At 42.6% G+C, this 25,669-nt stretch overlaps 1 protein-coding gene across 5 annotated transcripts in view; it reads left to right on the forward strand.

The window, feature by feature from the left end:
- KALRN (kalirin RhoGEF kinase) overlaps window positions 1-25,669 on the forward strand; it is a 966,578-nt gene that overhangs the window by 771,009 nt on the left and 169,900 nt on the right. For 3 of the 5 annotated variants that reach the window (XM_027845155.1, XM_027845156.1, XM_027845157.1), the window contains exon 1: window positions 9,062-9,146. The exons of 1 other annotated variant lie outside the window; for it this stretch is intronic. In XM_027845155.1, coding sequence (XP_027700956.1) covers window positions 9,062-9,146 — 85 coding nt within the window. Of the gene's footprint in view, window positions 1-8,919; window positions 9,147-25,669 lie in introns of those variants that run through there. One more of the 5 variants, XM_027845154.1, reaches the window with a different exon arrangement.

Below are 25,669 nucleotides of genomic sequence, written 5' to 3' on the forward strand. Positions count from 1 at the left end.
GATAGATAGATAGATAGATAGATAGATAGATAGATAGATAGATAGATTAGATTAGATAGATTAGATAGATATTAGAGACAAGGAGAGGTCCTTTATTAAATACTTGCTATATACCAGGCATTGTAGTAAGCACTGAGGCTACAAGTACCAGCAAACAAGACAGTCCCTGCCTTCAAGGAACTTACATTCCAATGGTGGAAGACAATATAAGAGAAGGGACCTGGAAAAGTGGGGAAGTGAGAGGAGGGAGGTCCCTTTGCTGGGGCATGATGAGGAGGCAGCAGTGAGGAAATGGAGTGGAGGACTGGCCCTTAGCAAGATAAAGTGTCAGGAGCCCCAAGAATAGAGTCCAGGTTTCCAGGAGAGTGGGGAAGGGTGGATAGGAAGTACTCCAAATGCTGGTGGTCCATTGGCATCAGAATAGAGTGTTAAACGTCCTTCAATAGATGTCATCATTAATGGCCAGTAGCTCCCAATCCCAAATGTTATAATTTTGTAATCTTGTTCAGCTGGTTTTAGCCACCATTAATAGTAAAGGTTGTTTGTGCCCTGGTATTGTGAGAAAATGGCTCTGATGGCCTGGCAGGTGGTTTTGGTGAGGAGCTGTCCTGGGTGCAAGTGAACTAGGAATCAGTCAGTAATAAAATCTGTTTGTAGTTGTTCATAAGTAGTTTGGGCTACTGGTATCCACTGAAAGTAAGCTTTCTTTATCAGTATGGCAAAGGGTACCACAATGTTGTGAAATACTTGGATGAATACTCCAATCAATCTGTGATCTCATCAGTAAAGGTATGTCTTTCAGCCCATGTCCTCCCATAAATCTTTCACAGGTGGTCCAACCAGTGTGCTTCCTCTCGATAAGAAATGATTAATCTGCTGTCCAAAGACTCCCTTTCCCCCCCAAAGGTGTCTGTGAACTTGGATGAGAAAAGAAATTATACCTTGAGTTCAATATAATTGGTTTCTTTTGTAATCCTATTGATTTTATTTTATGCATTTGAAAAAATAATTTTGAGAAGTGGTCTATAGGTTTCACCACACTGCCAAAGAGATTCGTGATGTAAATGAGGTTAAGAATTCCTCTTTTGGTTCTTTGACATTAATAATCTGCTATTGCTAGCTCTTACTACATGTCTGGCCCTCCTTTTCTAATCATACATCCCTCTGCTGATATATCTTTAGTGCCACTTCTGGTGTCTAATTCCTGATAATGTGCTTTAGCCTTTTTACCCCCACTGGGAATCACTGCATTGCCTTTTGTGCGACCTTTAGCCTTAATTCTTCCAAAACTATTAGATCCAATAATTCACATCCATATAGCTCCATCAGAATAATATTGGTGTTATAATAATAGGCCTTTGTTGAAGAGAGATGCTTGAGGTCAATTAAAAGCATTACACAATTTCCCGAAGGTGATATAGTAAATACCCTTCCTCCTGCTAAATTAGGGGCCCAGCTTGCTGTCCATGTGCACTTTTTGTTCAAGATACATGCACCAATGGACCAGCTTTTTGGTTTGTCTATCCAACTGCCTATCGTAGTCTAGCTAATAAGTGTTCTTTGTCCATTTGGTTTTTCTAATGTATTTGGTGAGACTAAACTCTTTGGAATGATTATGGATTTCATTTAATAGGCTCTGCATATTCTGGGCCTTCATACAATCTGCATAAGATCATCCTCAAAGAGGGGTATCTGGGAGACCCCATGTTCTATAGGGAATCCTTCCATTTGGATTCTACACTCAACATCCTTCCTGACAGTGGCAAACACCTTTGTTGAGCATCTGTCTCCATTTTATGCTTTATATTAGCTTGGCTGTAACATAGCACAGTGGAAAGTGCATTGGCTCTTGAGTTCTGGGTCTTGGGTTCAAATCCCAGTTCTGATGCTTACTATTCATGTGGTCTTAGGCAAGTCACTTATCCCTCTTAAGCCTCAATTTTTTTCATTTATAAAATGAGGGAGGTTGGGTTGGATGGCCTCTGAGACCTATTCCAACAATAGTTATGTTATACTCACTTGATATTAATGATCAGAGTGGTCAAGTGAAATTGTAACTGTCAAGGAGTCTTGAATGATTTTGACATATACAAGGGAGACACCTTATAAAAGGAGAGCCTTTGAGTTGGCCTTTTGTTCTATCAAGAACAAACAAGCAGAAATCACAATATTTTCTGCATTTTTCAGTCAATCGTGTGACTGGATATGATCTGTTATAGAATATCGTTTGTGAAAGCCTGCTTTTTTTTCTTTCTCATGTCTTCAGCAAAGATGTCCTTGAGATGTGCTTAGATTAGTCTCTTATAATCTTTAGAGAAATACTAAAGGGAACAACCCTCTCAATCACCATTTTTCATCACAGTAATGGCATGCATGTTTTTTTCCCAACATTTGATATCCTTCCCTCTTTCACCATCTTAAGAATTAATCCCTAAACATCCTAAAATTGTGTCACCTCAAACACATACCTCCTCTGTGCATACTGGTCTTTTCAGGCTGATCTTCCTGTATTTGCTTATTTTAGTTCCATTTCTATTTCCCTGTCATTAATAGAGAAAATAGTTTGTTATAGAAAAGATATTTTTCATTTTTTGTTTAATGTCTTTCCAGGTTCATTATTAGATGTCCCCAAGATGATCACACCAAGCTCTCAGTAAAAGCTTGTTTTTCCCCTACAAGGTTTACCTCTGTTTTGTGAAGTAACATTGGTCGTAATCTTTCAACATCTGTAACATATTGCAAATGAGTTTTTATTCTATGTATTGGTGGCCCTTGACCATAATATCTTTTCACTTCAAAAGGAGAGCAAGCATTTGATGGATGAGAAATTTAAAATTAGTTTGGTCTTCACAGTGAGGCTGCTGATTTACATTGATAGTCTGTGTCAGTGACTGTCTCTTCATCCAGTTCACGTATGGTAAGGCATCGATAGCTTGTTTAAATAGGTCATGTCAGAGATGTTTTGATTGTATGCCATGAATTCATCTTAGCTTTAATCTCTTATAATTTGATTTTTCTTCTAATAAATAAATAAATGGTACATAGTCAACTGATTTGAAAATGACTTCCACCTTTGTAAACAAGTGTTTCTTGTCTAAGATATAATCAGTTTACTTATAATAGTGATATATATCATATTCAAAGCCTTATAACTCTTTATTCATGATACATAGTAATGAGACCTTTGAGTTATTTTTTCCTTAACCTTGAGCTATATTTTCCAATGTATTTTTCTACCACTTCACTCCCTTCTGTATTGAAGACACTGCATATATGTTTATTTAATTCAGAAAATCAGGGTTCTTAATATAATTTTTCTTCCTGTCCTGAGACATGCTGCTGTCCCCTTCACTAAGTCCCTGTCCTATTGAGTTTAACAAAAGTCACTGAGTTCAGGAGGAAAGTTTTGCTTTTGCATGGAGGTGCTATTCGGAGACTTTAGAAATACACTCAGTCTTGGGCATGGAAAGAAGCAAGATATTCTCAATGTACGCTCCAATCCTTCAAAGGATCTCTGATCCCATGTAGATATTCCTGTCTGCAGTGCATTTTGCAATCCATCCATGGCTGCTCTCTCCATATCATCCGATAAGTTCACAGGGGATCACCCAGCGTGGGGAGGCTTTCCTTGCTTATTCTTGACATTGCAAGAATTCCAGTGGAGCATGGTCGGTGGTTTATGTTATCTGTCATTCTTACCTCATGACCAATCCAGCTTCTTTTTCACTCTTCTTTTTTTGTTGTTGTTGACGTCCTTTATTGCATTTCTTTCCATAATTTCTTATTTGTAATGTGCTATAGCCTACTGACACCCACCATGCCCTGGGTGATAATGCTCATTTTCACTTCTTTGGAGAATGTAGTTTGCTATGTCTGGCAGCTATAATAAAGAAGATCCCAAAGGCCTTTGTTCACAAACTGTTGGAATATTACAAAGGTATTAAAAGTCTAAATAACAAGTCTAGATGTCCACCATAATGTCTATATTAGGTACAGAAGAAAGTTTTTCATTTTTTAATCAACTGTGACCTAGGGATTAATTTCCTCTTCTCATATTTCTCCCCTCACCCAGTGAAGATTGGGGCACCAGCTAGGAATGTGGAAGAGGGATTTAAACCAGCTATAAATTGTCATCTAAGAAGTATTCCTTTAAAAATGTCTAACTTCAGATTCAAGGAATAAATAGGGCTGCAAGCCTGTCATTGTGTTTTTGTTTTCTGCCGTTTTTTTTTGTTTGTTTGTTTTTTTGGAGGGGAGGAGTTCCTTGAAGACATGTAGTGGGGTAGTTTAGGTTCCTTCCTGGTACCAGAGTATTTGTAGACCCTCAGCTCCCCAGATGATACCTTCCCAGTAGAGACTTTCTTAAAAGGCCACGGGTGTTGGCTGCCTGGGCAATACTAGATGGAGAGCCACCTTTTTTTGGCAGCATAGTGACTGAAATTAAACAGAGCATCAGCTCCAAATGATATCAGAGATCCTTGGGTTGTCTTGCTAGGATGGCCAAAAGTTATAATATCCTAATTAGCTCAAAATACAGAAATTCCAAATAGCCTTGGGGCACTTAGGCAAACAGAGGTATTACCATTCAAATGAAAGCTGTATCAATCAGGACCAAATCTGTCTGATGGCAGAATGAGACACCTATTTCAATGATGTGGGTCTGATGTCCCTTGCCAAACATCTGGGTCAGTTTCCTTCATTTGAGGGGATTTTTTAGGTGAGGATGGGCAGCATGCTGGCACCCAGAATGAAGCTGGTTTAGCTTTGCTTTCAAAGATTGCCCTGAGATCAACTCTGAAACAGCAGTGGATTGTCATATCTTGCCGTGGGATGGCAGGAGATAAGATGTTAACAGTTGACCACAATACTCTGGGGCCTAGAACAGGCTAAGGTCAGAAAGTATGGTGCCTTGGTAACCTAAGAGTCCAGAGATAAGAGGATGCAGCCAGAACTCCCAAGCCATGGCAATAAATAGGACCAGATGCTAGGACAAAGCCCAGTGAGATGAGTCAAGTAGCCACAAATGTAGGCAGAATGGATGGGAGAACTGGACACCCAACCAGACATGCATGAAACAAACTTGGACAGATGGAGGAACAAATGAAACTGGTTGCTTTACATGTGCCCATTGGAGCTTCCTCTTAATGCTCACAACACAAGTCATACTCTTTATTCCTTTGTTTTTGTCATTTTTTAGGCAATTGGGGTTAAGTGACTTGCCCAGGGTCACACAGCTAGTAAGTGTCAAGTGTTTGGTCTGAGACCAAATTTGAACTCAGGTCCTCCTGACTTCAGGGCTGGTGCTCTATCCACTGTGCCACCTAGCTGCCCCCAATATTCCTTATTCCTTAAAGGACCCAGCTTGCTGAGATTTGGGAACTAGACTCTAGCGTCAATTCAGGATCTATCGTAGCTAATGTCAAAATATTCTTTATAGGAACCCTTCCTCAAGGAAGGGTCTGGATGTTAAAGGTGGTATAGGAGGGCCAATTCATCTCCCAGGCTATTGAGACCCTCAGCCCATGATTAAATAAATTCACCTTGGAAGACTTGTCAGACTTGGGAATTATAGGATCATTGGTCTATTGTTAGAACAGACCCCAGATATCACGCAGTCCAACCTCATCATTTTACTGTTGGAGAAGCTGAATCCCAGGGAGGTTAAATGATTTCTTTGAGGTCATACAAGTAGTAAATAAAGCAGCTGGGGGGTGCAGTGGATAGAGCTTTGGGCATGGAATCAAGAAGACTTGAGTTTTCAAATCCAGTCTACTGTGTGTGTGTGTGTGTGTGTGTGTGTGACTGTGCAAGTCATTCGTCCTCTGTCTGCCTCAGTTTCCTCAACTATAAAATAGGGTTAGTAATAGCACCTCCCACAGTGGTTGTGAGGAGCAAATGAGATCTTCACTCAATTTGAAAAGCACTTAGCATGGTGTGTGGCACATAGTAGGCATTTAATAAATGCTAGCAATGATGATGATGATGATGATGTAGTAGTAGTAGTAGTAGTAGTAGAAGTAATAGTAGTAGAGGCAGGTTTTAAACCCAATTCATCTGACTCCCTAATAAGTGGGGTTTTTTTCCATTTTACCACACTGTCCCATTTTGTGACCATCTTTGGCCAAGACCTGAGGTGACCTCAAGGTATATACTGCTATGACACTTGACAAAGTGGCAACTGAGCGAGGGTTAAATGTTGATGTCAGAACCAGGGAGGCCTGGCAGTGGTAATGGTCACCACAGGTCAGGAATCCAACTAGGCATGCTGAGGGCTAATGGGCATGCAATTAGAAGAGGTCACTACAAGCAATGGATTTGGATTTGGGACATTAAGTACCAAAGCAGTCAGGGTACCAGAAAATGAACTTGATGCTAAGTTAAGGTTCTGGCTCGGCTAAAAGCATCTTAAATACTTCTTGTGGGGTGGGAATAAACCTCAGGAAGCAGACAGCCCTGGTCCCATAGGCAAGTGACTCCACATTCCAGAAAAGAGGGAAGTGGTAGCAGCCAAAAGTGAGCTTGACAGGAAGCCTTTACTTGATTGGATGTGCTGGGCTATTGTTATTCCAGTAAAGCTGGGGCTCCATACTTAATTTATATCTAGCTCAAACTGAAAAAGCAAGCACCAAGTGATTGTCTTTCTCCTAAACTTGGGGAGTTGGTTAGCTAAATGTCACATCTGCATCTTAGATATGGAGTCAGAGGACCTTGGTTCAAATCCTGACTCTGTCTCTTCCTAACCATGTGACTGGGCAGGAATGCACTTCATGGCACTGGGTCTCAGTTTTCTCATCTTTAAAATGGGGAGATGGGACCAGATGAGCTCTGATATAAGGTCCTTCCAGCTCTAAATCTATTATCTCATTACCTTCTCCACACTCCAAACTTGTCTAATGGATGGGTTTTCAATGGTTTGTGAATCCCTAAAGATTCTAACAAATCTTTCTAAATCTGGGTTCGAAGTATTCGAGCACTGACCTTGAAATCAGAGGTTGCAGGCTCAAATCCTACCTCCCACACTACCTTTGTAATCTTGGGCAAGGCTCACCAGACTTCAGTTTCTTCATCTGTAATATGAGAGAGCTGGATTAAATGGCCTTAAAAGTCCCTTCTAAAATGATGATCCTATGTTAGATTGAAGTAGATGTTTTGTTGGTGACTAATGAAAGATAAGCCAAAGATTACCACTGGAGAGGTTAGAGAGCGTTTTGAGTGCAGGGCTGAGGACGTTGGACTTTATTTAAGTTTTTGAGGAGGATGTTGACAAGAAAGCAATATTTTAGCAATATTATGTTGGCAGTAGTGTGCAGGGTGTATGGGAAGGGGTCAGAGAGATGTCAGGATACCACTAATCCAGACTCGGGAGGATGAGGGAAAAACTAGGGTGGTAACAATGGCAAAAAATGGATGAAAAATATTTGGAAGGAAGAATTGACAGGATTTGACATCTGATCAAATAGGGGCTGATCAAGAGGGGTTATGAGGACTAAAGTAAGAAACAAGGAAAGAAAAATCCAGAGCCTACGAAATGATATTGGCAGCACCACCTAGACAGGGAAGTTGGGAGAGGGTACCAGCTTGGTCGGGTATAGGGGAACATGGGGGAAGGGGGTGTGCAAATAGTAACTTTTAGGTTACAAAGTTCTTTATATTTTGTACCATTTGATCATCCTAACAATAATATTAAGTAGGTAATATTTGAAACCTTTACGTTGGCTACAATATGGAAGATTTGGGAGACTCGTGTATGTAGTTTCCATACAAACAGAGCACTGGTTTTCTAGTTATTTACAATTTCAAGGTCTGACTTATAGACAAGTATTATTTATTTTGAAAATACTATACTTACCATACTATGTAAGTTGGGTAAGTAAAACTTCTGTTAAAAACATTTATTTATATATTTTATTTCATTTATTTATACTTTTATTTTATTTATAAATTGTCTATTATTGCTGGGTATTATATTAGGTGATAGAGATACATGATACTTGCAGGAGGTAGTATGGTATAGCGGATAGGGCGCTGGACTTGAGGTCAAGAAGACCTGTGTTCAAATATTGCCTCAGATTTTTATTAACTATGTGACTACATGCCTCTGTTTCTTAATATGTAAAATAAAGGGGTTGGCATCTAGAGCCAACCATATCTAGCTTTGACTACTGTCTATGACCCTATAATGTGAGAGGTAGTATGTTATAGTGGGTAGGGCACTGGAGTTGAGGTCAGGAGAGATTAAATCCTGCCTCAGATAGTTGATAGGGTATAGCTCCAGGCAAGTCACTTACCTTTTCTGTCCCTCAGTTTCTACATTACAAATTTGGAAAGGGGATAGACTCAATATGCTATACGTAAGGTCCCTAAAATCTATGATCCGATGGTAATGGAAGCAGGGACACTAAAAACTAGGGAAACCAGAAAAGCCTCACAAAAAGTGAAAAGAGTCCTGAACTATGGAGTTAAGGGGTTTGAATTCTGGCTCTACTACTTACAAGGCCTGTGACTTTGTGCCTCAGTTTCCTCTACTGTAAATAGAGGAATTAGACTTTCTAATGATCCTCCTTATTTTAAATCCTATAGCCCTAAATGTGCTGGGATAGAGAATTGATCTACTGCTCTTTATCCTAACCCCTGCAATGGTAGATTATTGAGTTGGGGCTGGGGCATAGGGCAAGTGGAGAAAGTGACTTGAATTATCCACAGACCTGCAGCAGCTCTCCACTGCTGCTGGTGCCAGCAGCCACAGCCACAGCCACAGCCACGGTTGCATAAGGTTCAGTGACAAGTCCCTGGCAGAGGACTCCACCACAGCTGGAATTTCAGCTCCTCCCCCTGCCCTCTGAGCCCTCCCCTTCTCTCTCCAGAGCCTCCTCCCCTTCTCCCCAAAGGTGGCTGGCTCACTTTCCCTGTTAAGTCAGAGTGGCCGGGCAGACTGGGAGAGAGGGAGGGAGTGCGAGCTGGCTCCCTGCCCACCAGGCTTCCTCTGTGCAGTCTCGGGCTGTGCCGGGTCCTGGCTGGTGGCCCCCTGCCATGCAGGCGTTCTAGGGGGTGGGGGGCAGCAATGAAGGGGGGCGAGCGCTCTTATTCTCGATGTCCTGCCGTGGGCTGGTTTCTTTCAAAGTGCTGCTGCTGCTGCCCGTGCAGAGGTGAGAGCAAACCCAGGGCTTGCGGGGAGTTGAGGGAGGGGGGCGGGGGACGGGAGGACTGGTCTTGATTTTGCTAGCCGAGCTGAGCTGCGCTGGAGTTGAGGGGCGAAGGTACTTGGATAGTGGATCTGGGGAAGTGGTTGGAAAGGGCAGAGAGCAGAGGTTGGGGAAGGGTGAGGGGCGTGTTTAGCACTCAGCCTAGGTTTGACTCCCTAATTAAATGCCATCTAGGTGGTATTCAAACAGCTCCCCCCCCCCACTTTGGGAAGCTGCAGCTAGTGAAATGTGTTCCTCTCTGGATTTCTGGGGCCCAGTCTGCGAGGGGGGAGGGACTCCAGTAATGAGTGAAAGGCGTCTTTCTTCTTCTGTCCTCATTTGCATATGGATCCTAACTTCAAGATTTAGCATATGACTCTGGGCTGCAGGAATGTGCTTGACACTTGTCGCCTCACCGGGAACTATTTTTGCCCAAGTGACAGTTTTCTTTTGGACCACAGGTCCCGGTAGTGCTGCTGCTGTTTTGCAGTACCCAGGCTGAACTCTGCTTGTTAATTAACTTGAGAACTCTCCTAGCGCGCAATCGAGACTGTATTTAATTATCTACTGTTCATTTTGGGATTGTTGAGAAGGTTTGGAGGAAGCTACGTGATCCTACCAAGTATTCCTGCAAAGTAGGGGACTCGTCATGGAGAGCTCCATAGCCTAAGGGAAAGTTTTTGGGTTTGGTTTTTTTTTGGGGGGGGGGGGTATACTACTATGAAACTAACGGCAACATTCTTGGTCAATTAGAGTCAGTAAATATTGCTAACCGCTGTTCGTTTTCAGTTTGTAACACCTAATTCACTTGGTGATGAATTGCGGTGCAGTTGGGCGAGATACAAATTTCCTTTTCTATTGATTTATAATTCTTTTATTTGATAGTAATTTATCTTTAAAATGTTTTATTGCTGCCTATTGGTTTTACTATAGAGTCGTTTCTGTAAATACACCCTTTCCCACTTCTTAGCCCTTAAAATTGAACTCTCCTTTGTAACAAAGAAAAATAACTGTAACAAAAAAAAAAAAACCAACCTTATAACAAAAAACAACCTATGAAGAGTTATTGGCATGAACTCTTTTTAAAAAGAAGTATTCTTTGAGTATCTGTGTACCTCAGTGGTTTCATTCTCTTGTATTTCCAGGTTGCCTTTCCCTTCTCAAAGTCAGCCTAAGAATCTCTCCATCCTAGACAGTTTTAAGAGAAATAAGACAAATTCCAAGCATTCCCCCCCCCCCCCACCCTAGTTTGCCATCCACAACCTCAGGGTCGCATCTGCCATTAACTCAATCAAAAGAGACTAGTACTGCAGTTATAGGAAGGTAAAGTCTGAAATTCAATAAAAGGAAAGAAACCTCGGAAAGATCCACTGTTGATTTAAGAGAGATTCAACAGTGTGAATAGAGGTTTGAAAGGGAATTTGTGTGTTTTGGGGGAGGGGAAAGAATATAGAGAAACTCTTGGAAAATGTTGAGGAGTAGAGGAAGAAAGAATATCCACTGGAGCCTGAGTTGATCAGTTTCCTTCAGAAGCTGCCCTGCCAGTCTGAGAGCTTCCAAAACATGGTTTCTAGGGAGTTGGCTTCCTGTAAAAATCCAGAATGTAGATTTTTTTGGTGGTTCTTATCTAAAGCCCTTACAGCTGCCCTCCTTCAGACCAGATGTATTCTATATGAGCAATCCTGATTGCTCAAAAGGAGAAGTGCCCTGTGGTCTCATCCCCTCGTTGAGTGTAAATTCCTCTTTTTTTCCCCTTTCCTTCTTTCTTTCCTTCCTTCTTTCCTTCCTTTACTCCTTATTTTCTTTTCTTTTTTTAAATGCTTCTTTAAGGCCCTCAAAAAGTAGAAAAGTTGGGGTAGAGAGTAGGTGACAAGCCCGTGAGAATTCCTGCTGAGAATGCCCTTTGTTAAGGGGAGACCTGGTCAAGAAGCTGATAAAGCGTTTCTTCCTATTGGCTTTTGGCCCCTGTCTCCCAGTGTCTCAAATCAGCCCTCTAGGAGGCTTTAGTGAGACAAAGATCAGAGTCGTTCGGGTTACTAGGGAAGAGCCCTATAAGTGGCTCTCTATAGAAAAGGGAAAGGATAGATAAGGTGGCCTCCTCTTTGCCCTTCCCCCACTTCACTCCCGGTCATTTCCTCAGGCTTTGGAGCTTTGGGGTATTAGATTACAGGGTGCTTTTTCTCCTTAGGGAAGGAGAAAGCAACCTTACTTAGTTAGATCGCCACTCTCTGGGGGAAAATCGTTTGTTGGTTAACTCAGTTCAGGTAGACGGGTGGGTATAGAGCAGAGTGTTGAAGTGGGGGAGAGGGCCAGGGAGAGAGCAGAAATGCAAAGTCCCTGGATACTTCTTAGCATGGCCCTATGAGGAGGGCGAATGCTTGCTATCAGTGCATCTCCTAAGATTCCATTTTGAAGCAGATTGAAAAGATAAGAAAGTCTCTTGTAAAGCTTGATCTTCCTTCCAAATCCTGATGGTGTTATTTGCTGCCTCAGCACCAAAACCTTAACAGGAAAGGCACAGATATTATCAGTCTATCAATCAAGTGTTTATTAAGTGCCTACTAGGTGCCCGGCCCTGCCTCCCCCTTTCCCCCAGGAAAGAAAGAGACAAGTAAAACAGCCCCTGCCCTCACAAGCTTGCACTCTGTTAGAGAAAGAATGACTACACATAACATTTATACAAAATAAGTGCAAGGTCATTTATGTTGCAGTGGAAAGATCATAAAATAAGGAAGCTGAACTAGATGCCTTCTAAGGCCCCTTCCAACTCTAAATCTATGATCCCAGGATTCTAGAGACCTGAGTTCTAAAATTGACTCTACTACCAGCTTGCCTGGTCCAATGCTAAGCATGCCACTTAACTTCAGTCGCCTCATTTGCAAAATAAGGGGTTTGGACTAGATAGATTGGAGGGGGGATCCTACAACCTCGAAGCCACATCTAGCATTCTAGGTCCTCCAGTGCAGCCTTTTAACTGAGTCCAAGTTTTATAGAACAAATCCTTTTATTAAGGGGATTTGTTCTGTGAAGTTTGGATTCAGTCAAAGGGCCGCACTTCAGCACCTAGAGGACCACATGTGGCCTCAAGGCTGCGGGTCCCCCATCCCTGGGATAGATGATCCATTCCAGCTCTGACCTTCTCAGCTAAATAATCACCATAGATGACAGACCCTGGGAAAAAGAGAAGTTTAGGGAGGGTCATTCCAGTCCAACAGTTCTGTTTTCGAAATGAGCTTTCTTTCCTTTTAGATGAACCAGTTGTTCTAGTCTGATGGACTGAATTTGAAGAGCCTTTTTTTTTTTTTAAACAAAGAGAACACTGGGGATTTCAAGTGCTAAGCAGGGAGGTCTAGGGTCTCTGGTCTCTGCTTGGTCATAGAAATAAATGACTCACTTTGCCTGCTCTAGGCCTGCCCCTGGAGGAACTTGATTATCAAGGTAGTGGGGCTGGTTCCCAGGCCTGGTGAACTGAGGGAAGTAGGGAGGTAACTTCTTCAGGGGAGGATTGCTGGACTAACTCCTGAGACCTGGGATTTAATTCTGTCTTCTCTTGAGCTTTTGTACAAAAGAGAATAGAATGATGAGAAAGAAAACTTAACTTTGCTTGGCTGCATTTCTTCACATGTCAAAGGAGGAGGTTGATTTAAATCAACTTTGAGGTCCCTTTCAGCTTTAGATCTATGATCCTAACCTAGAGGAAGCTAGGTGTTGCAGTAGATAGAATGCTAGCTTGGAATCTGAAAGACCTAAGTTTGTATCTGTCCTCATTTACTAACTGTAGGACCCTGGACAAGTCACTTAACTAATTTTGGCCTCAGTTTCCTCAACTGTAAAATAAGGATAATAATAACACCTACCTTTCAGGGTTGTTGTAAGGATCACATGAGCTCCTAGCATAGTGCCTGGCATATAGGAGGCATTTAATAAATGCTCAATTCCTTCCTTCTTTTCTTTCTTCTATTGGTGAGGTAAACAAAGACAACATGTATTAGTAAGAGATTTTTTAATATTACTTTTTTAAAATGCAAATTGATCTTACGTCTTTTGTTTTTATATCACCTTACTATCCTAAGATATTCCTTTCCCCTTGCCTACTTAGGGTGCCATCCCTTGAAACAAAGTTTTTTTTAAAGGGGTTAGGGGAGAAGTCCAGAAAAACTGATCAAACGTGTCAGACAGTATGTGTAACATCACACAACCATTCTCCCCCACTGCAAGGAGGAGAGTGAGGGGCTAATTGCACATTTTTAATGCTAGATAATTCTCCTTGCCTTGGCTTGCAGGTATTTATCTTGAACTAGGTCAAGTGACATGTTAGTGAAAGCTCAAAGCCTCTGATAACACGAGGACTGGGGTTTGTAATACTTGCCTTTTGGTGGAGACAGACTAGACCTGTGATTTCATACAATGTTGGGACTTCCCTCTCCCAATTTCCTCTCTGGCCTTAGAGGATTGCTTGGGAAGCTGAGAGGTTAAGTGACTTGCCCTCAGTCACACACTTAGTATGTCTTTCATAGATTTAGAGTGAGAAGAGATGATCTAGTCCAACTGATTTATTTTACAGATGAGGAAACTGAGGCCCAGACTTGCCCAAGGTTATACAGGTGGTAAATGACAGAGCCTGAAACTGAGCATATATCATCTGATCCAGACCCAGGACTTTTCCCATTTCAGGATGTGCCAGAGGGAGGATGTGAACTTGGATCTTTCCGAATCTGAGATCCACCCTTTATCCATTCTGCCATTCTCTCCTTCAAACATAGTTTAGGGCAGATACTGCCTTCTCCCAGCTCTGTAGTGTCATCACCCACAAGGGCTATAAAGTGAAAATTATGAGGAAAATAGGGATTTGCTTTAGTTGACCTTGACTGTCCAAGAAATTCCAGAAACAGTGAAAGGAAGGTGACACTCCCCTGTACTTTTCTCCTTCTCCCCTGCAGGGTTTGAGTGAATGACCTTCTGGTAGAAGAGTTTGATAAAAGGTGAGAATTTCTACCTGGCTTTGGTGGAAGAGCTGACAGAGGGGTAGGGAGGGAATAGGTAATTGAGGAGGAAGCAAATAAATGGGTTATAACAGCCTCCATTAGAAGGTGGACAAAAGGCCACATGAGTGTGATAATGGCAGGCTCATGTCTAAAGACTGATTAATCATTGATACAGTACTTATGGTTGAAGTTTTAGGGTCACTCTGCCTAGCTAGACTTTCCGATAAGCTAGGGAAAGTAGGTCACTCCTAGTTTTCTTATTTGTCTTTAAAAGAAAAATCCCAGCAGTCTGGAGTAACTGGAAAGATTGAAAGACAAGAGGCCCAGGAGCATCCTTGGGGTAGGAGTCACAGCCTGGGAACATCGAGGGGACAATTGAGAGAGCCACTGAAGAGCCTCTCACTTTATTCTTGTACTCTGGCTCTGAAAGACTGAGCTCAGAGGTATAGCTGGTCTACCATGCTGGGTATTAATTTCTGGGGCAAAACTCATTTCTTTCAAGAAATGTTGCCTGAGTAACACCATCTGACCCTTACCACTGCCTTTCTCAGCTTGTGTTATGTATGTTGCATTATAAATACCTCTAAAACTTTGGCATTTATACCTATCCTGTCTTCCCTGCCGTATAAGTCATAAGCCCTGCTGGGGCAAGGTCCATTGCCAACCCTCCAATTGCCCAGTGAAGGACTCTGTACTTAGAGAGTGCTCAATGGAACAGAGGGAAATAAGGGGTGTAATGGTAATGGGGACTGACCTGAACTGAGGTAGTTTGGCCACTAAGAAAAAAGAACTCTTATTCCTTTGTGATCTCAAGTGGATTCACAGCCACTCATAATGTCAATAGTCATGGAGAGAGAGGCATGATGGCAAAGTGGACATGACACTGGCCTAGAGTCAGGAAGACTTGGGCTGAAATTCACCTTTAACACTTATTAGCACTAAGTGACCATGGTCAAGTCAACCTCTCTGAGCTTCAGCATCTTCTTCTGTTAAATAGGGACAATGGTAGCCAGCATTCATGATCTTTGGGACTCTCACTAGTTTTTCAGTTACTGAGAGTTCATCTGACTTTTAATGATATTTTTATTTCCATTGTTGTAGTCTTGGTTTATATCATTTTTTTCTACCTTTTATTTTTACTATTCTAGAAGAATTCCTCTCTGTTGATGTAAGAAGCCAGTGAAAATGTATTTTACCTTATTTTCATTGCAAACTTCAGTAGGCCTGTTTATTCAAAAGTGTTTCATGAGTACCGCCTAGTCAAGTCAAGTCAACAAGCATTTATTAAATATCTACTATGCACCAGGCAGGCAGCTAAATGGCTCAGTGGATAGAGCTCTGGGCGTGGAGTCAGGAAGACCTGAGTTCAAATCCTGCCTCAAGCACTTACTAGCTGTGTGACCCTGGGTGAGTCACTTAACCTCTGTTTGCCATAATCCTCTGGAGAAGGAAATGGCAAACCACTTCAGTATCTTTGCCAAGAAAACACCATGGACAGTATTGGTGAGCTATGGTCCACAGTTGGACACAACTAAACAACAATCCTAGAAAGAAGGCGCTAGTATAAAAGGGGATCAAGAAAGGCTTTTTGCAGAAAGTGGTTTCTTAGCTAAGACATGAAGGAAGCCAGGAGGTGGAGATGAGGGAAACAAGCATTTCAGCCATAGGGGACATCTCAAGGAAATGCATGGAGTGGAGAGATACAGTGTCATGTTTAAGGAATAGAAAAGGGGACATGCTATCGGGTCAAAGAATAAGTGGAGGAGAATAAGGTGTAAGAAAAATGGAAAGATGGGAAGGGACCAGGTTGTATGAGGACACACAAAGGTCCCATCCCTGCCCCCTAGGGGCTTGCTGTCCAGCCCACTGCATTCTATACCCACTCATGGGACAGAGTTTCCAAGTCCCTAATCAATGAAGTGGTCTCCCCTCCCACAGCTGCCCCAAATGTGTATCCAAGCTGTGGAATTTGTCACTGGGGAGCCCAAGATCGGGAATGATGATGAGACAGGAAGTCAGTCTACTAGTTAAGGAAGGAAGATGCTCCCGTTCTGCCCCTCTGAGGCCAGCTACTTTTCTTCATCCTTTTTGTAGACTGGAGACACTTGAGATTTGTCATACTCCTCTTGCAGTGGCTGGCATTGGAGTGACCATGTGGGCCTTCCTTGCTTTAAAACCCCCATGGGCAATCCATCAGTAAATCAGCAGGCATTTAGTAAACCCCTGTTGTACCAGATGGGGATACAGAGACAAAAATTAAGCCAGTCCCTTCCAAGTAGCTTCCATCTATCATTTTTGTTGTTGTCATTCAGTCATGTCTGACTCTTTGTGAACCCATTTGGGGTTATCTTGGCAAAGATACTGGAATGGGTTGCCATTTCTTTTCTAGCTCATTTTTCAGATGAGGAAACTGAGGCAAACAGGGTTAAGTGACTTGCTCAGGGTCACACATCTTGTAAGTGTCTGAGGTCAGATTTGAACTTAAGTCTTCTTGACTCTCATCCCTATATCCTATCCACTGTAGTACCTAGCTGTTGCCTTCCATCTATTATGGGAACAACATGAACGCTAATAAGGAAAAAAAAAAGATATGAGGGCAAGGGAAATGCTTGCAATTGGGGGATCAGGAAAGGGTTTGTCTAGAAGGAGGGGCTTGAACCAAATTTTGAAGGAAGCTAGGGGATTGAGAAAACCAAGATAAGAAGGGAGTCCATTTAAAGTGTAGGGGACAGCCAGTGCAGAGACATGGAACCAGAAGGATTTAGGATCAGCCAATAGGCCAGTGGGGCTGCACCGTAAAGTACATGGAGGTCGATGTCGATATGTAATCAGCCTGGAAAGGTAGGCTGGGGCCAGACTGGGAAGGGCTTTATGTTCTACACAGAGACTGGATTTGATATTAGAAGTAATAGGGAGACACTGAGCATTTTGGGCAAGGCAGCAGCATGGCCAGCTGTGTGCTTTAGGGAGTTTGGCAACTGTGGAGGATAGTTTGGAGGGAGGAGGAGGAAGGCTTGAGGTAGAGGAATCAAATAGAAGACTATTGCAATAGTCCAGGAAAGAGGTGATAAAGGTCTGGGGCTAGGGAGGCAGTTGTGTGAATATATAGGAAAGGGAAAGGAGAGCATATAAGCATTTATATAGTGCCAGTTATGTGGCAGGGGCAACTAGGTAACAAAGTACACAGAGTGCTGGGCCTGGAGTCAGGAAGTCTCATCCTCCTGAGTTCAAATCTGACCTCAGACACTTACAAGATGTGTGACCCTGAGCAAGTCACTTAACCCTGTTTGCCTCAGTTTCCTCATCTGTAAAATGAGCTGGAGGAGGAAATGGCAAACCGTTCCAGTATCTTTGCCAGGAAAACCCCAAATGGGATCACAAAGAGTTGGACATGACTGATAAATGACCCAACCCCTCCTCCCAAAAAAATTATGTGCCAGGCACTGTGCTGAGCACTTTTTAAATATTATCTCATTTAATCCAACCCTGCAAAGTAGGTGCTATTACTATCCCCATTTTACAGTTGAGGCAACTAAGCCAAGCAACTAAGTGACTTGCCCATGGTCACATAGTAAACAAGTGTCTGAGATCAGATTTGAACTCGGGTGTTCCTGACTCTGGGTCCAGCACTCTATCCGTTTTGCCAATGTAGAGTTGACAAGACTTGGCAAATGATTGGATGTATGGGGTAAGAGAATGGCTCCCAGGGTGCCAACCTATGTTACTGAAAGAAGGGAGGCCCTTGACAGAAATAGGGAGAAGGTTGAGGTGGGATGGGGGGAGAGAACAATATCTTGTTTTGGACATATGAGTTTGAGGTACCTGTGGGACACCCAGTAGGGAAGGTTCAAATAGGAAGCTGGTGATACCGAACTGGACATTCCTGAACTGTAGTTCAAGGAAGAGACCAGGCCTGGATACATAGATCTGAGAGTTTTCTGGAGAGAGAGAATTGAATTCCGGGGAACTGTTGATGTCACCAAGAGACAGAGAGTATAGAGAGAAGAGGGCCCAGAATAGAGCCTTAGGGCATACTCACAGTTAGAGGGCAGCATGTGGATGATGATACAGAACAGGGTTTGAAAAGGAGTGTCCACATCAGGCCAGAGTCTTCAGGAATAGCCAGAGTCTCCAACCATGTTAAATACTGCAGTGAGATCAAAAAGACTGATGACTTAGGGAGAGGGCATTAGATTACCAATTAAGAGATCATTGCTAATTCGGGAGAGAGCAATTCATATTGACTGATGGGTTTGAAAGACAGACTGGGAGAGCTTTAGAAGTAGGGGAAAGGGGGGCAGCTAGGTGACACAGTGGATGGAGCACCCAGCCCTGGAGTCAGGAGGCCCTGAGTTCAAATCCGGCTTCAGACACTTGACACTAGCTGTGTGACCCTGGGCAAGTCACTTAACTCCAATTGCCTAACCAAAAAAAAAAAAAAAAAAAGAAGAAGAAGTAAGGGAAAGGAGAAGTGAAAGCAATGAATAGATCCATGTTTTTTTCCTAGGAGTTGGTTTGTGATAGCAAGGAAAAAAATAGGATGATAAATAAATCAAATGATGGTTCTATTTTTTTTTTTTTTTTGAAGGATAGGGCTTCAGGGAAGGAACCAATAGATAGCAAAGGAAGACTAGAAAAAGAAAGGTGAACCATGAGTAGCTATCATGGGATGATAGGATCATAGGAACGTATATTTAGAGCTGGAAGAGCCCTCAGAAGTCATTGAATCCATTTTTATAGATGATGAAATGGAAACTCAGAACTGTTAAGTGACTTGTCCTGGGTCACGTAGCTTGTGAGTGTCTGAAGTGGGATTTGAACCCCCAGGTCTTCCCCAAGTCCAGCACCATATCCACTATACCATGATGCCTCCCAGGAGCTCTCTTATGGACATTGTCTCATAAGAAAGGGCCTTGTAGGGGGAGGCCCTGGAACATGCCCTTACAACAAGAGTTCTTAATGTTTTGGGGGTTTTTTTGTTCTTCACCCCTTTGGCAGACTGGTAAAGTCCAACGACCCCTTTCTCAGAATCATGTTTTTAAATGTATAGTTATCCCTTTCTCATCACAATTTTCTCCATCGTTGTTTCCATATATTGAAGGTCAGCGTAAGAAATTAAATGGAAATTTGAGGGGAGTTTTGTGGAAGCTGCAGACAACACGCAAAGGCCAGCAGATGACACAGAAAAAGTTTAGAAACTTAGAAATGCATAAAATATGTGCATAGTATTGTATATAATATCAACATAATTTATCACTTAATACTATATATATACATACAATTTCTTCTTCTCTGGTATGAAGAGAGAACCAAAAAATTTTACAAGGATTTTCCAGATTGCAGGGAACCTCCACAATGTGCAAGGGATAACTGTATAGTAAAACATATAGGATTTCCAAGGAATCCAATCATATTGAAAGACTGTTGTCAAAATAGGTTTTGGAAAGCAAGTTCCAAGAACCCCTTGTAAGAATCCTTGTTCCAAAAGATTAGAGAGGCAGAAACTTGTTCCCAGTTCTCCTCAATGGCTCTTCTAGTGCATGGTCAGAATCCACAAACTCTCGGGTATGCTTCCTGGAAGGAGAGAGAGCTGTGGTTACACCTGGAAGGTGGGGGAGCTGCCGAGTCAGCTCAGCAAGGTCAAAGGACAGAGATCAAAGCCACCAAACGGGTTCCTTGGCATTCTTTGCACTCTCCCTGATGACATCTAGGAGGAAACAGCTAGTCTGGAAGGGAAACTCTTTCCACCATGAGCCAGGTACCTTGTAAAACTCCCTTCTGTTCCCAGGCAGATGCCAACCTCTCTGTTTGGGTGGCTGGCTTCATCTGTTTGCTTTCAGTTTGCCCTTCTGAGGCTGTTCAAGTCAGAGGTCTTTCTATCCCCCAGGAATGGGGATGTTTTCCAGCTCTTGACAACAGAAAGCTGAGCCTCACTGCTAGAAAGCAATTCCAAACACTCTGCTCTTTTCTGACCTCTGCTCCATCTCAAATCAGGGCAATGTTTCTTCTTTGTCCCCATTCCTTGTCCTCCCATCTTCCCTGTTAAATGTCATGATGAATTGTGTTCTACCTAGGGGGAAGGGAGAAAGGTGTGGAGACCGAAAAACATATTCCCTCTCTGGTATAATGGGGACCTTTTTTTTTTTCTTTTTAAAAAGTATCATTCATTTCTGCTTTATCTTATGCCAAGCATCCTTCCGTAGGAAGGACTTTTTGCTTGAGTCAATGTGGATGGTCTGTATATACTGCACCATTTATATGCCCTCAATTTCCCTCCCATCACCTGTGACCTAAATGGAAATAAAGAAGTATAAGGGCTAGGGAGAACAGCAGCCACTTATACTCCCCACCCTCCAAATCCCAAGCTCATATCAATGAAAGTAGTACATCCCCACCTCACAGGTTCAAAGGTTTTTAGATAGGAGATGAACCTTAGAGATGAACAGGTTTCAGAGTATTCTAGAAGCAAAGCTGGAAGGAGCCCCAGGGGTCATCTAGTTGAACCCTGTCATTTTACAGATAGGTAACCTGAGGCCAGAGAAGTTAAATGAATTCTTACCTAGTGGTATTGTTGGGATCTGACCTCATGTCCTCTGATTATAAAATCAGTACTGTTTTCTATCGTACCCCACTCCCCTCAATCAATACACCTCATTTCACAGATGACATCATTGAGATGAAAGAACTTGTCCTCAGCAGCCTTGGTGACCCAATGGATAGAGCAGTGGGCCTGGAGACAGCAAAACGTGAGTTCGAATCTGGCTCAGACACTACTAGTTGTGTAACCTTGGGCAAGTCACTTAACCCTCTTTGCCTTGGTTTCCTTATCTGTAAAATGAACTGGAGAAGGAAATGGCAAATTATTCCGGTATCTTTGCCAAGAAAACCCCCAAGAAAAAGGGGTCACAAAGAATCAGGCATAGCTGAAATGACTGAACAACAACTACATCTTGTCTTAGGATGCACAAATAGTAAGCAGCAGAGGCAAGGGTTGAACCCAAGTCTTTTTGACTGCCATATTAGGGCCTTCCACAGTATATCCACTGGTCTCCCCAAATTTGCTTAGACTTTTATGAATAGGGCAATGTTGTGAATTGGATCTCTAACCTTTGTAAATGGTAGAGCTAGCTGAGTGTTTGTAGGTCAGGAAGGTAGGTAAGGATGCCTAGCTTTTGGGTGCATCATGCGTGAATATTCACATCTTCTAAGGTTTCGTGAAGAGCATTGCCCCAACCCCCAAGTCATCAAGACTTAGCCCTAGTATGAATGTCCATCCTGTCAGTCAATAAACATTTTTAAGCACCTACTGGGTGCCAGGCACTGTGCTAAGCACTGCAGATACAAGGAAGGGTGAAAGACAGTCACTGCTCTCAAGGAGTTCACAGTCCAATGAAGGAGACAGCACACTAACAACTAATAACAATAACAATAATATTTACATAGCATTTTTACATGCCAGGAACTGTACTATGCACTTTACAAATATCTTCTCATTTGATCCTCATAACCACATGCATTCAAGCTATACACAGGATGAATTAGAAGAAAAATCAACAGAGGAAAAGCAGGAGAATTAAGTGGGATCAGGACAGGCTTCCTGTAGCAGCTGGAATTATTAGGTGGGATGTGAAGGAAGCCAGGGAAGCCACAAGGTGGAGATGAGGCATGGGAGACCGACAGTAAAAATGCAGGGAGTGAGTCACAAGATGGGATTCTTGTCTGAAGACAAGCAAGGAGGCCAGAGTCACTAAATGGAAGAGTACACAGTGGAAGGAGAGGCTTCATAGATCTCCTTGACTCTCGATGTCATCTCATGTGAAAATGTCGATTTAAAACTTTGTTAATCTCTTCAAGTTCCGTCATCTCCAATTCTTAGACCATGAACTGGCGTCTGGGATTGAAATAACCTTGTGTAGAGGGGTCAAGTGTTCTAACCTGATAAGGGAGCAAATATCCAGCCCTGTGTAATGTCAAACATCAAATGAAAGAGTGGGTTGGACTAGACCACCTCCTAGGTCCCTTTTAGCTATAGACTTGTGCTTCCCATCAGAGACTATCACTAAATCCCAGATCACAGAATCATAAAAGTTTAGAACTGGAAGGGGGCTGGGAGGTGGCTTGTTCAAGGTCGAAGAGATCATAAGAGGTAGGAGCAGGATTTGAACCTGGGTCATTTAACTCCAAATCCATTTGGAATTGCATTTTACCATGCTCTTTCATATAAGGCATGGTCCTGAGGATTTAAGCCACAATGTGGAGATATACAGAATTAACACACACACACAAAAAGTCCCTCTTCTCAATAAACCTTTGGTGTAATTGGGGAGATGGTGTCATAAAAGAACCACTGGATTTAGATGACTGGGTTTGTATTCTGGGTCTGCTATTTTACCTTGTGTGGTCTGCCTTTGGGCAGTTTCCTTTGCCCCACCCCAAAACCCCAGCCTCAGTTTTCTCATTTGCTCAATGAGAAGGTTGAAATATATGACCTCCGAGGACCCTTCCAGCTCCAAATCTGTGATCCTACATAAACACGTGAAAACGTAGTCCTGACAGGTGTAAATAAGCTTGAGACAAAAATAGAATCCAAGAATGTTGGAGTTGAAATGATTTTTAACAATTACGTCGCCCCACTTGCTCACTTTGCAGCTAAAGAACCCGACTCGGGGAGCCTGCGCCTTGTTCAAGGTCATGTAGCTTCCCGAAGCCGTCTCATAAGGCAGCACCTGACTGAGTGTTAAGTAAGGAGCGCTGAGGTCTGTCTGGGTCCTGAGGAGGGCTAGAGCAGTCATGGAAAGAAAAGGTCGCGGAGAAGGTGGAACTGGAACTAAATAAGCCCTAGAGCACAGTTTGGACCGAACTAGGTAGAGAGGAGGAGTGAGGGCATCCCGGGCAGGTAGGACAGCAGGAGCAAAACCAGTTCCAGCACCCAACAGTGCACAGCCCTTCCTCCTTCCATCCCAGTCCTTCCAGATCTCTGGAGTGTGCAGGGAGACAGAACAAAAAGGACTCGGGTAGAGCTTATGGCTACTCCCTCTAGTAATCAAGGGCGTTTGAAATCCATCTATGCCTCCTCACCCTGTCTGACACTTTTCAATATAAATATACTATATATTTGTTATATTATTATATAGAGAGAGTGAATTGGACTCCACCACCTCCTAGGTCCCTTTTAGCGATAGACTTGTGCTTTTCATCAGAGACTATGACTAAATATAATATAATAATCTCTAGCTATATAGAAATAATAGCAAACATTTATATAACACCTACCATGTGGCAGGCACTGTGCTAAGAGCATTACAAACTATGTCTCATTTGAGCCTCACAACAACCATGGGAGGTAGATGATATTATCGTCCTCATTTTACAGATTAGGAAACTGAGGCAGGCAGCAGCTAAGTGACTTGTGCAAGGTCACACAGCTAGCAAGTATCTGAGGTCAGATTTGAACTCAGATCTTCCTGACTCCGAGCCTGGTATTCTATCTGCTTCACCTTGGCCTTCACATCTTGACTTTTTAGGGAGCACATGGGCTATCCATTTCTTATCATTCATTCTCACTGTATGACCAGCTTACTTCCTTTTGTGGTTCTAAATATCTCTGAAATCCTTTACACAACTTCTCTGGTGTGATATTTAACTAGTAACATATCAGCCCCCTCACACTTACCATACATTCCTTCATTGCCTTTTTGTTAACCTACAGCACTAAATCTTGGAAGATCAAAGTGTGTCATGACATACAGCTATACAGCATAACTCATTGGAAGAAAATTTAATGAGAATAAACTTTGTTTCTGGGAGAAGCTTGAGATCCTTAGAAGCACTACGTAATTTGTCAGACAGTCCAACCTACAGCTCTCTTCCCTCTGTTTAGTTCTGGGCCCAGTTCATTATCTGTGTGTGTCTGTCCATCTGTGTCTGTGTGTCTGGATCTGTGTGTCTGGGTCTATGTATCTATCCAGGTCTATGGATTGTCTCACATGAAGTAGACCACAGATAGTTTCGTCCACTTGATAGTTCCTATATGGATAGTTAGGCCATACTCTTTTGACTGATTTTGCATCGTGAGCAGTCTTCGGTGCTCTGAGACTTGATTAAATTGTCATCTGAGGTCATGAGTGTCTGGAGGACCTGGGATGATAGGATCATAGATCTAGAACTGGAAAGATCTCAGAAGCCAACTAGTATGACCATGTCACTCCCCTACTCAATAAACTCCAGTGGCTTCCTATCGCTCTAAGATCCATATAATATGCTCTGATGTTCGAAGTCCTCCATAACCTAGCCCCTTCCTACCTTTATAATCTTCTTATACTTTACTCCCTAACACATATTCTTCAGTCCGGTGACATTGGACTTCTGACTGTTCCATGAACAAGACACTCCTATTCTTAGCTCTAGGCATTTTCTCTGGCCATCTGCCATGCCTACAGGCATGTTACAACACTCTCCCTCCTCTGCTCCAACTACTGACCTCTCTGGCTTTCTTTAAGTCCCAACTAAAATCTCACTTTTTACAGGAAGCTTCCCCAACCCCTCTCCTATTTATCCTGTATATAGTTTGTTGATACGTAGGTGTTTGCTTGTTGTGGCTTCCATTGGACTGTGAGCTCCTTGAGGGCAGGGATTGTCTTTTGTCCCTCTTTGTATTCCCAGCACTTAGCACAGTGCCTGGAACATAGTATACTTAATAAAAGATGGTTGATTGGTTGATAGATAAGAAAATTAAAGCTTACGAGGAGAAGTGGTTTGCCCAGGTCACCTTGTTAGCAGAATTTGAACCCAGATTCTCTGACTCCCAAGCCAGTGCTCTTTTCATTCTCTTCCTTGATGACCTCTAAAGTCCCCGATACTAAGTATACCTCACAGGATCTCAGATCTAGTAGCTTTGGGGGATGAAAATGGGGGAAAAGGATGATTTAAAAAAAACTACAATGAACAGAAAGAGAGTGAGAGGCAAGCTAGTTATAAAGAACTGTTAGTCACTAGAGCTTTCAAACATTGGAGTTGGGTAATGAGTTCCCTGTCAACGGAAAGTATTTAAACAGCCCAAATGTCCTTCTTTCAGGACAGCTGCTAGATCCTATTAAGGAGATCCCTGTACTATGTGGGAAGGTGACTAGATGTCACTTAACATAGTTTCTAACACTAAACTCCATCAATTCCACTGATCTAAATTGGTCTAAATCCAAAACTAAATTCCATAAGTCACCATTGAAAATGCAGAACAAGTAACTAAGAGGTGGCTTTAGAAATTAAAGACATTTTTGTTCAAGTTCAGTTCCGTTTAAAGGCAGGGAAGGAGACAGGCTCTCACAGCTTCTTGTATTATGGGGATTTCTTAACTTCTAGTTTCTTGATCTTCCCATGGCTTGTAGCTTTCACTCTTCCTCTTCTCTTCCCATCTCTCTTCACCCCCACCCCCTGTAGCCCAGCCCCTTCCCGATTTAACTTTCTGCCTAACCACCAAATAGCCCTTCCATCTTCGAGTTCTGG

The sequence above is a fragment of the Vombatus ursinus genome, unplaced genomic scaffold, assembly GCF_900497805.2.
Source record: "Vombatus ursinus unplaced genomic scaffold, bare-nosed wombat genome assembly UNPS02014959.1, whole genome shotgun sequence".
NCBI lineage: Eukaryota > Metazoa > Chordata > Mammalia > Diprotodontia > Vombatidae > Vombatus > Vombatus ursinus.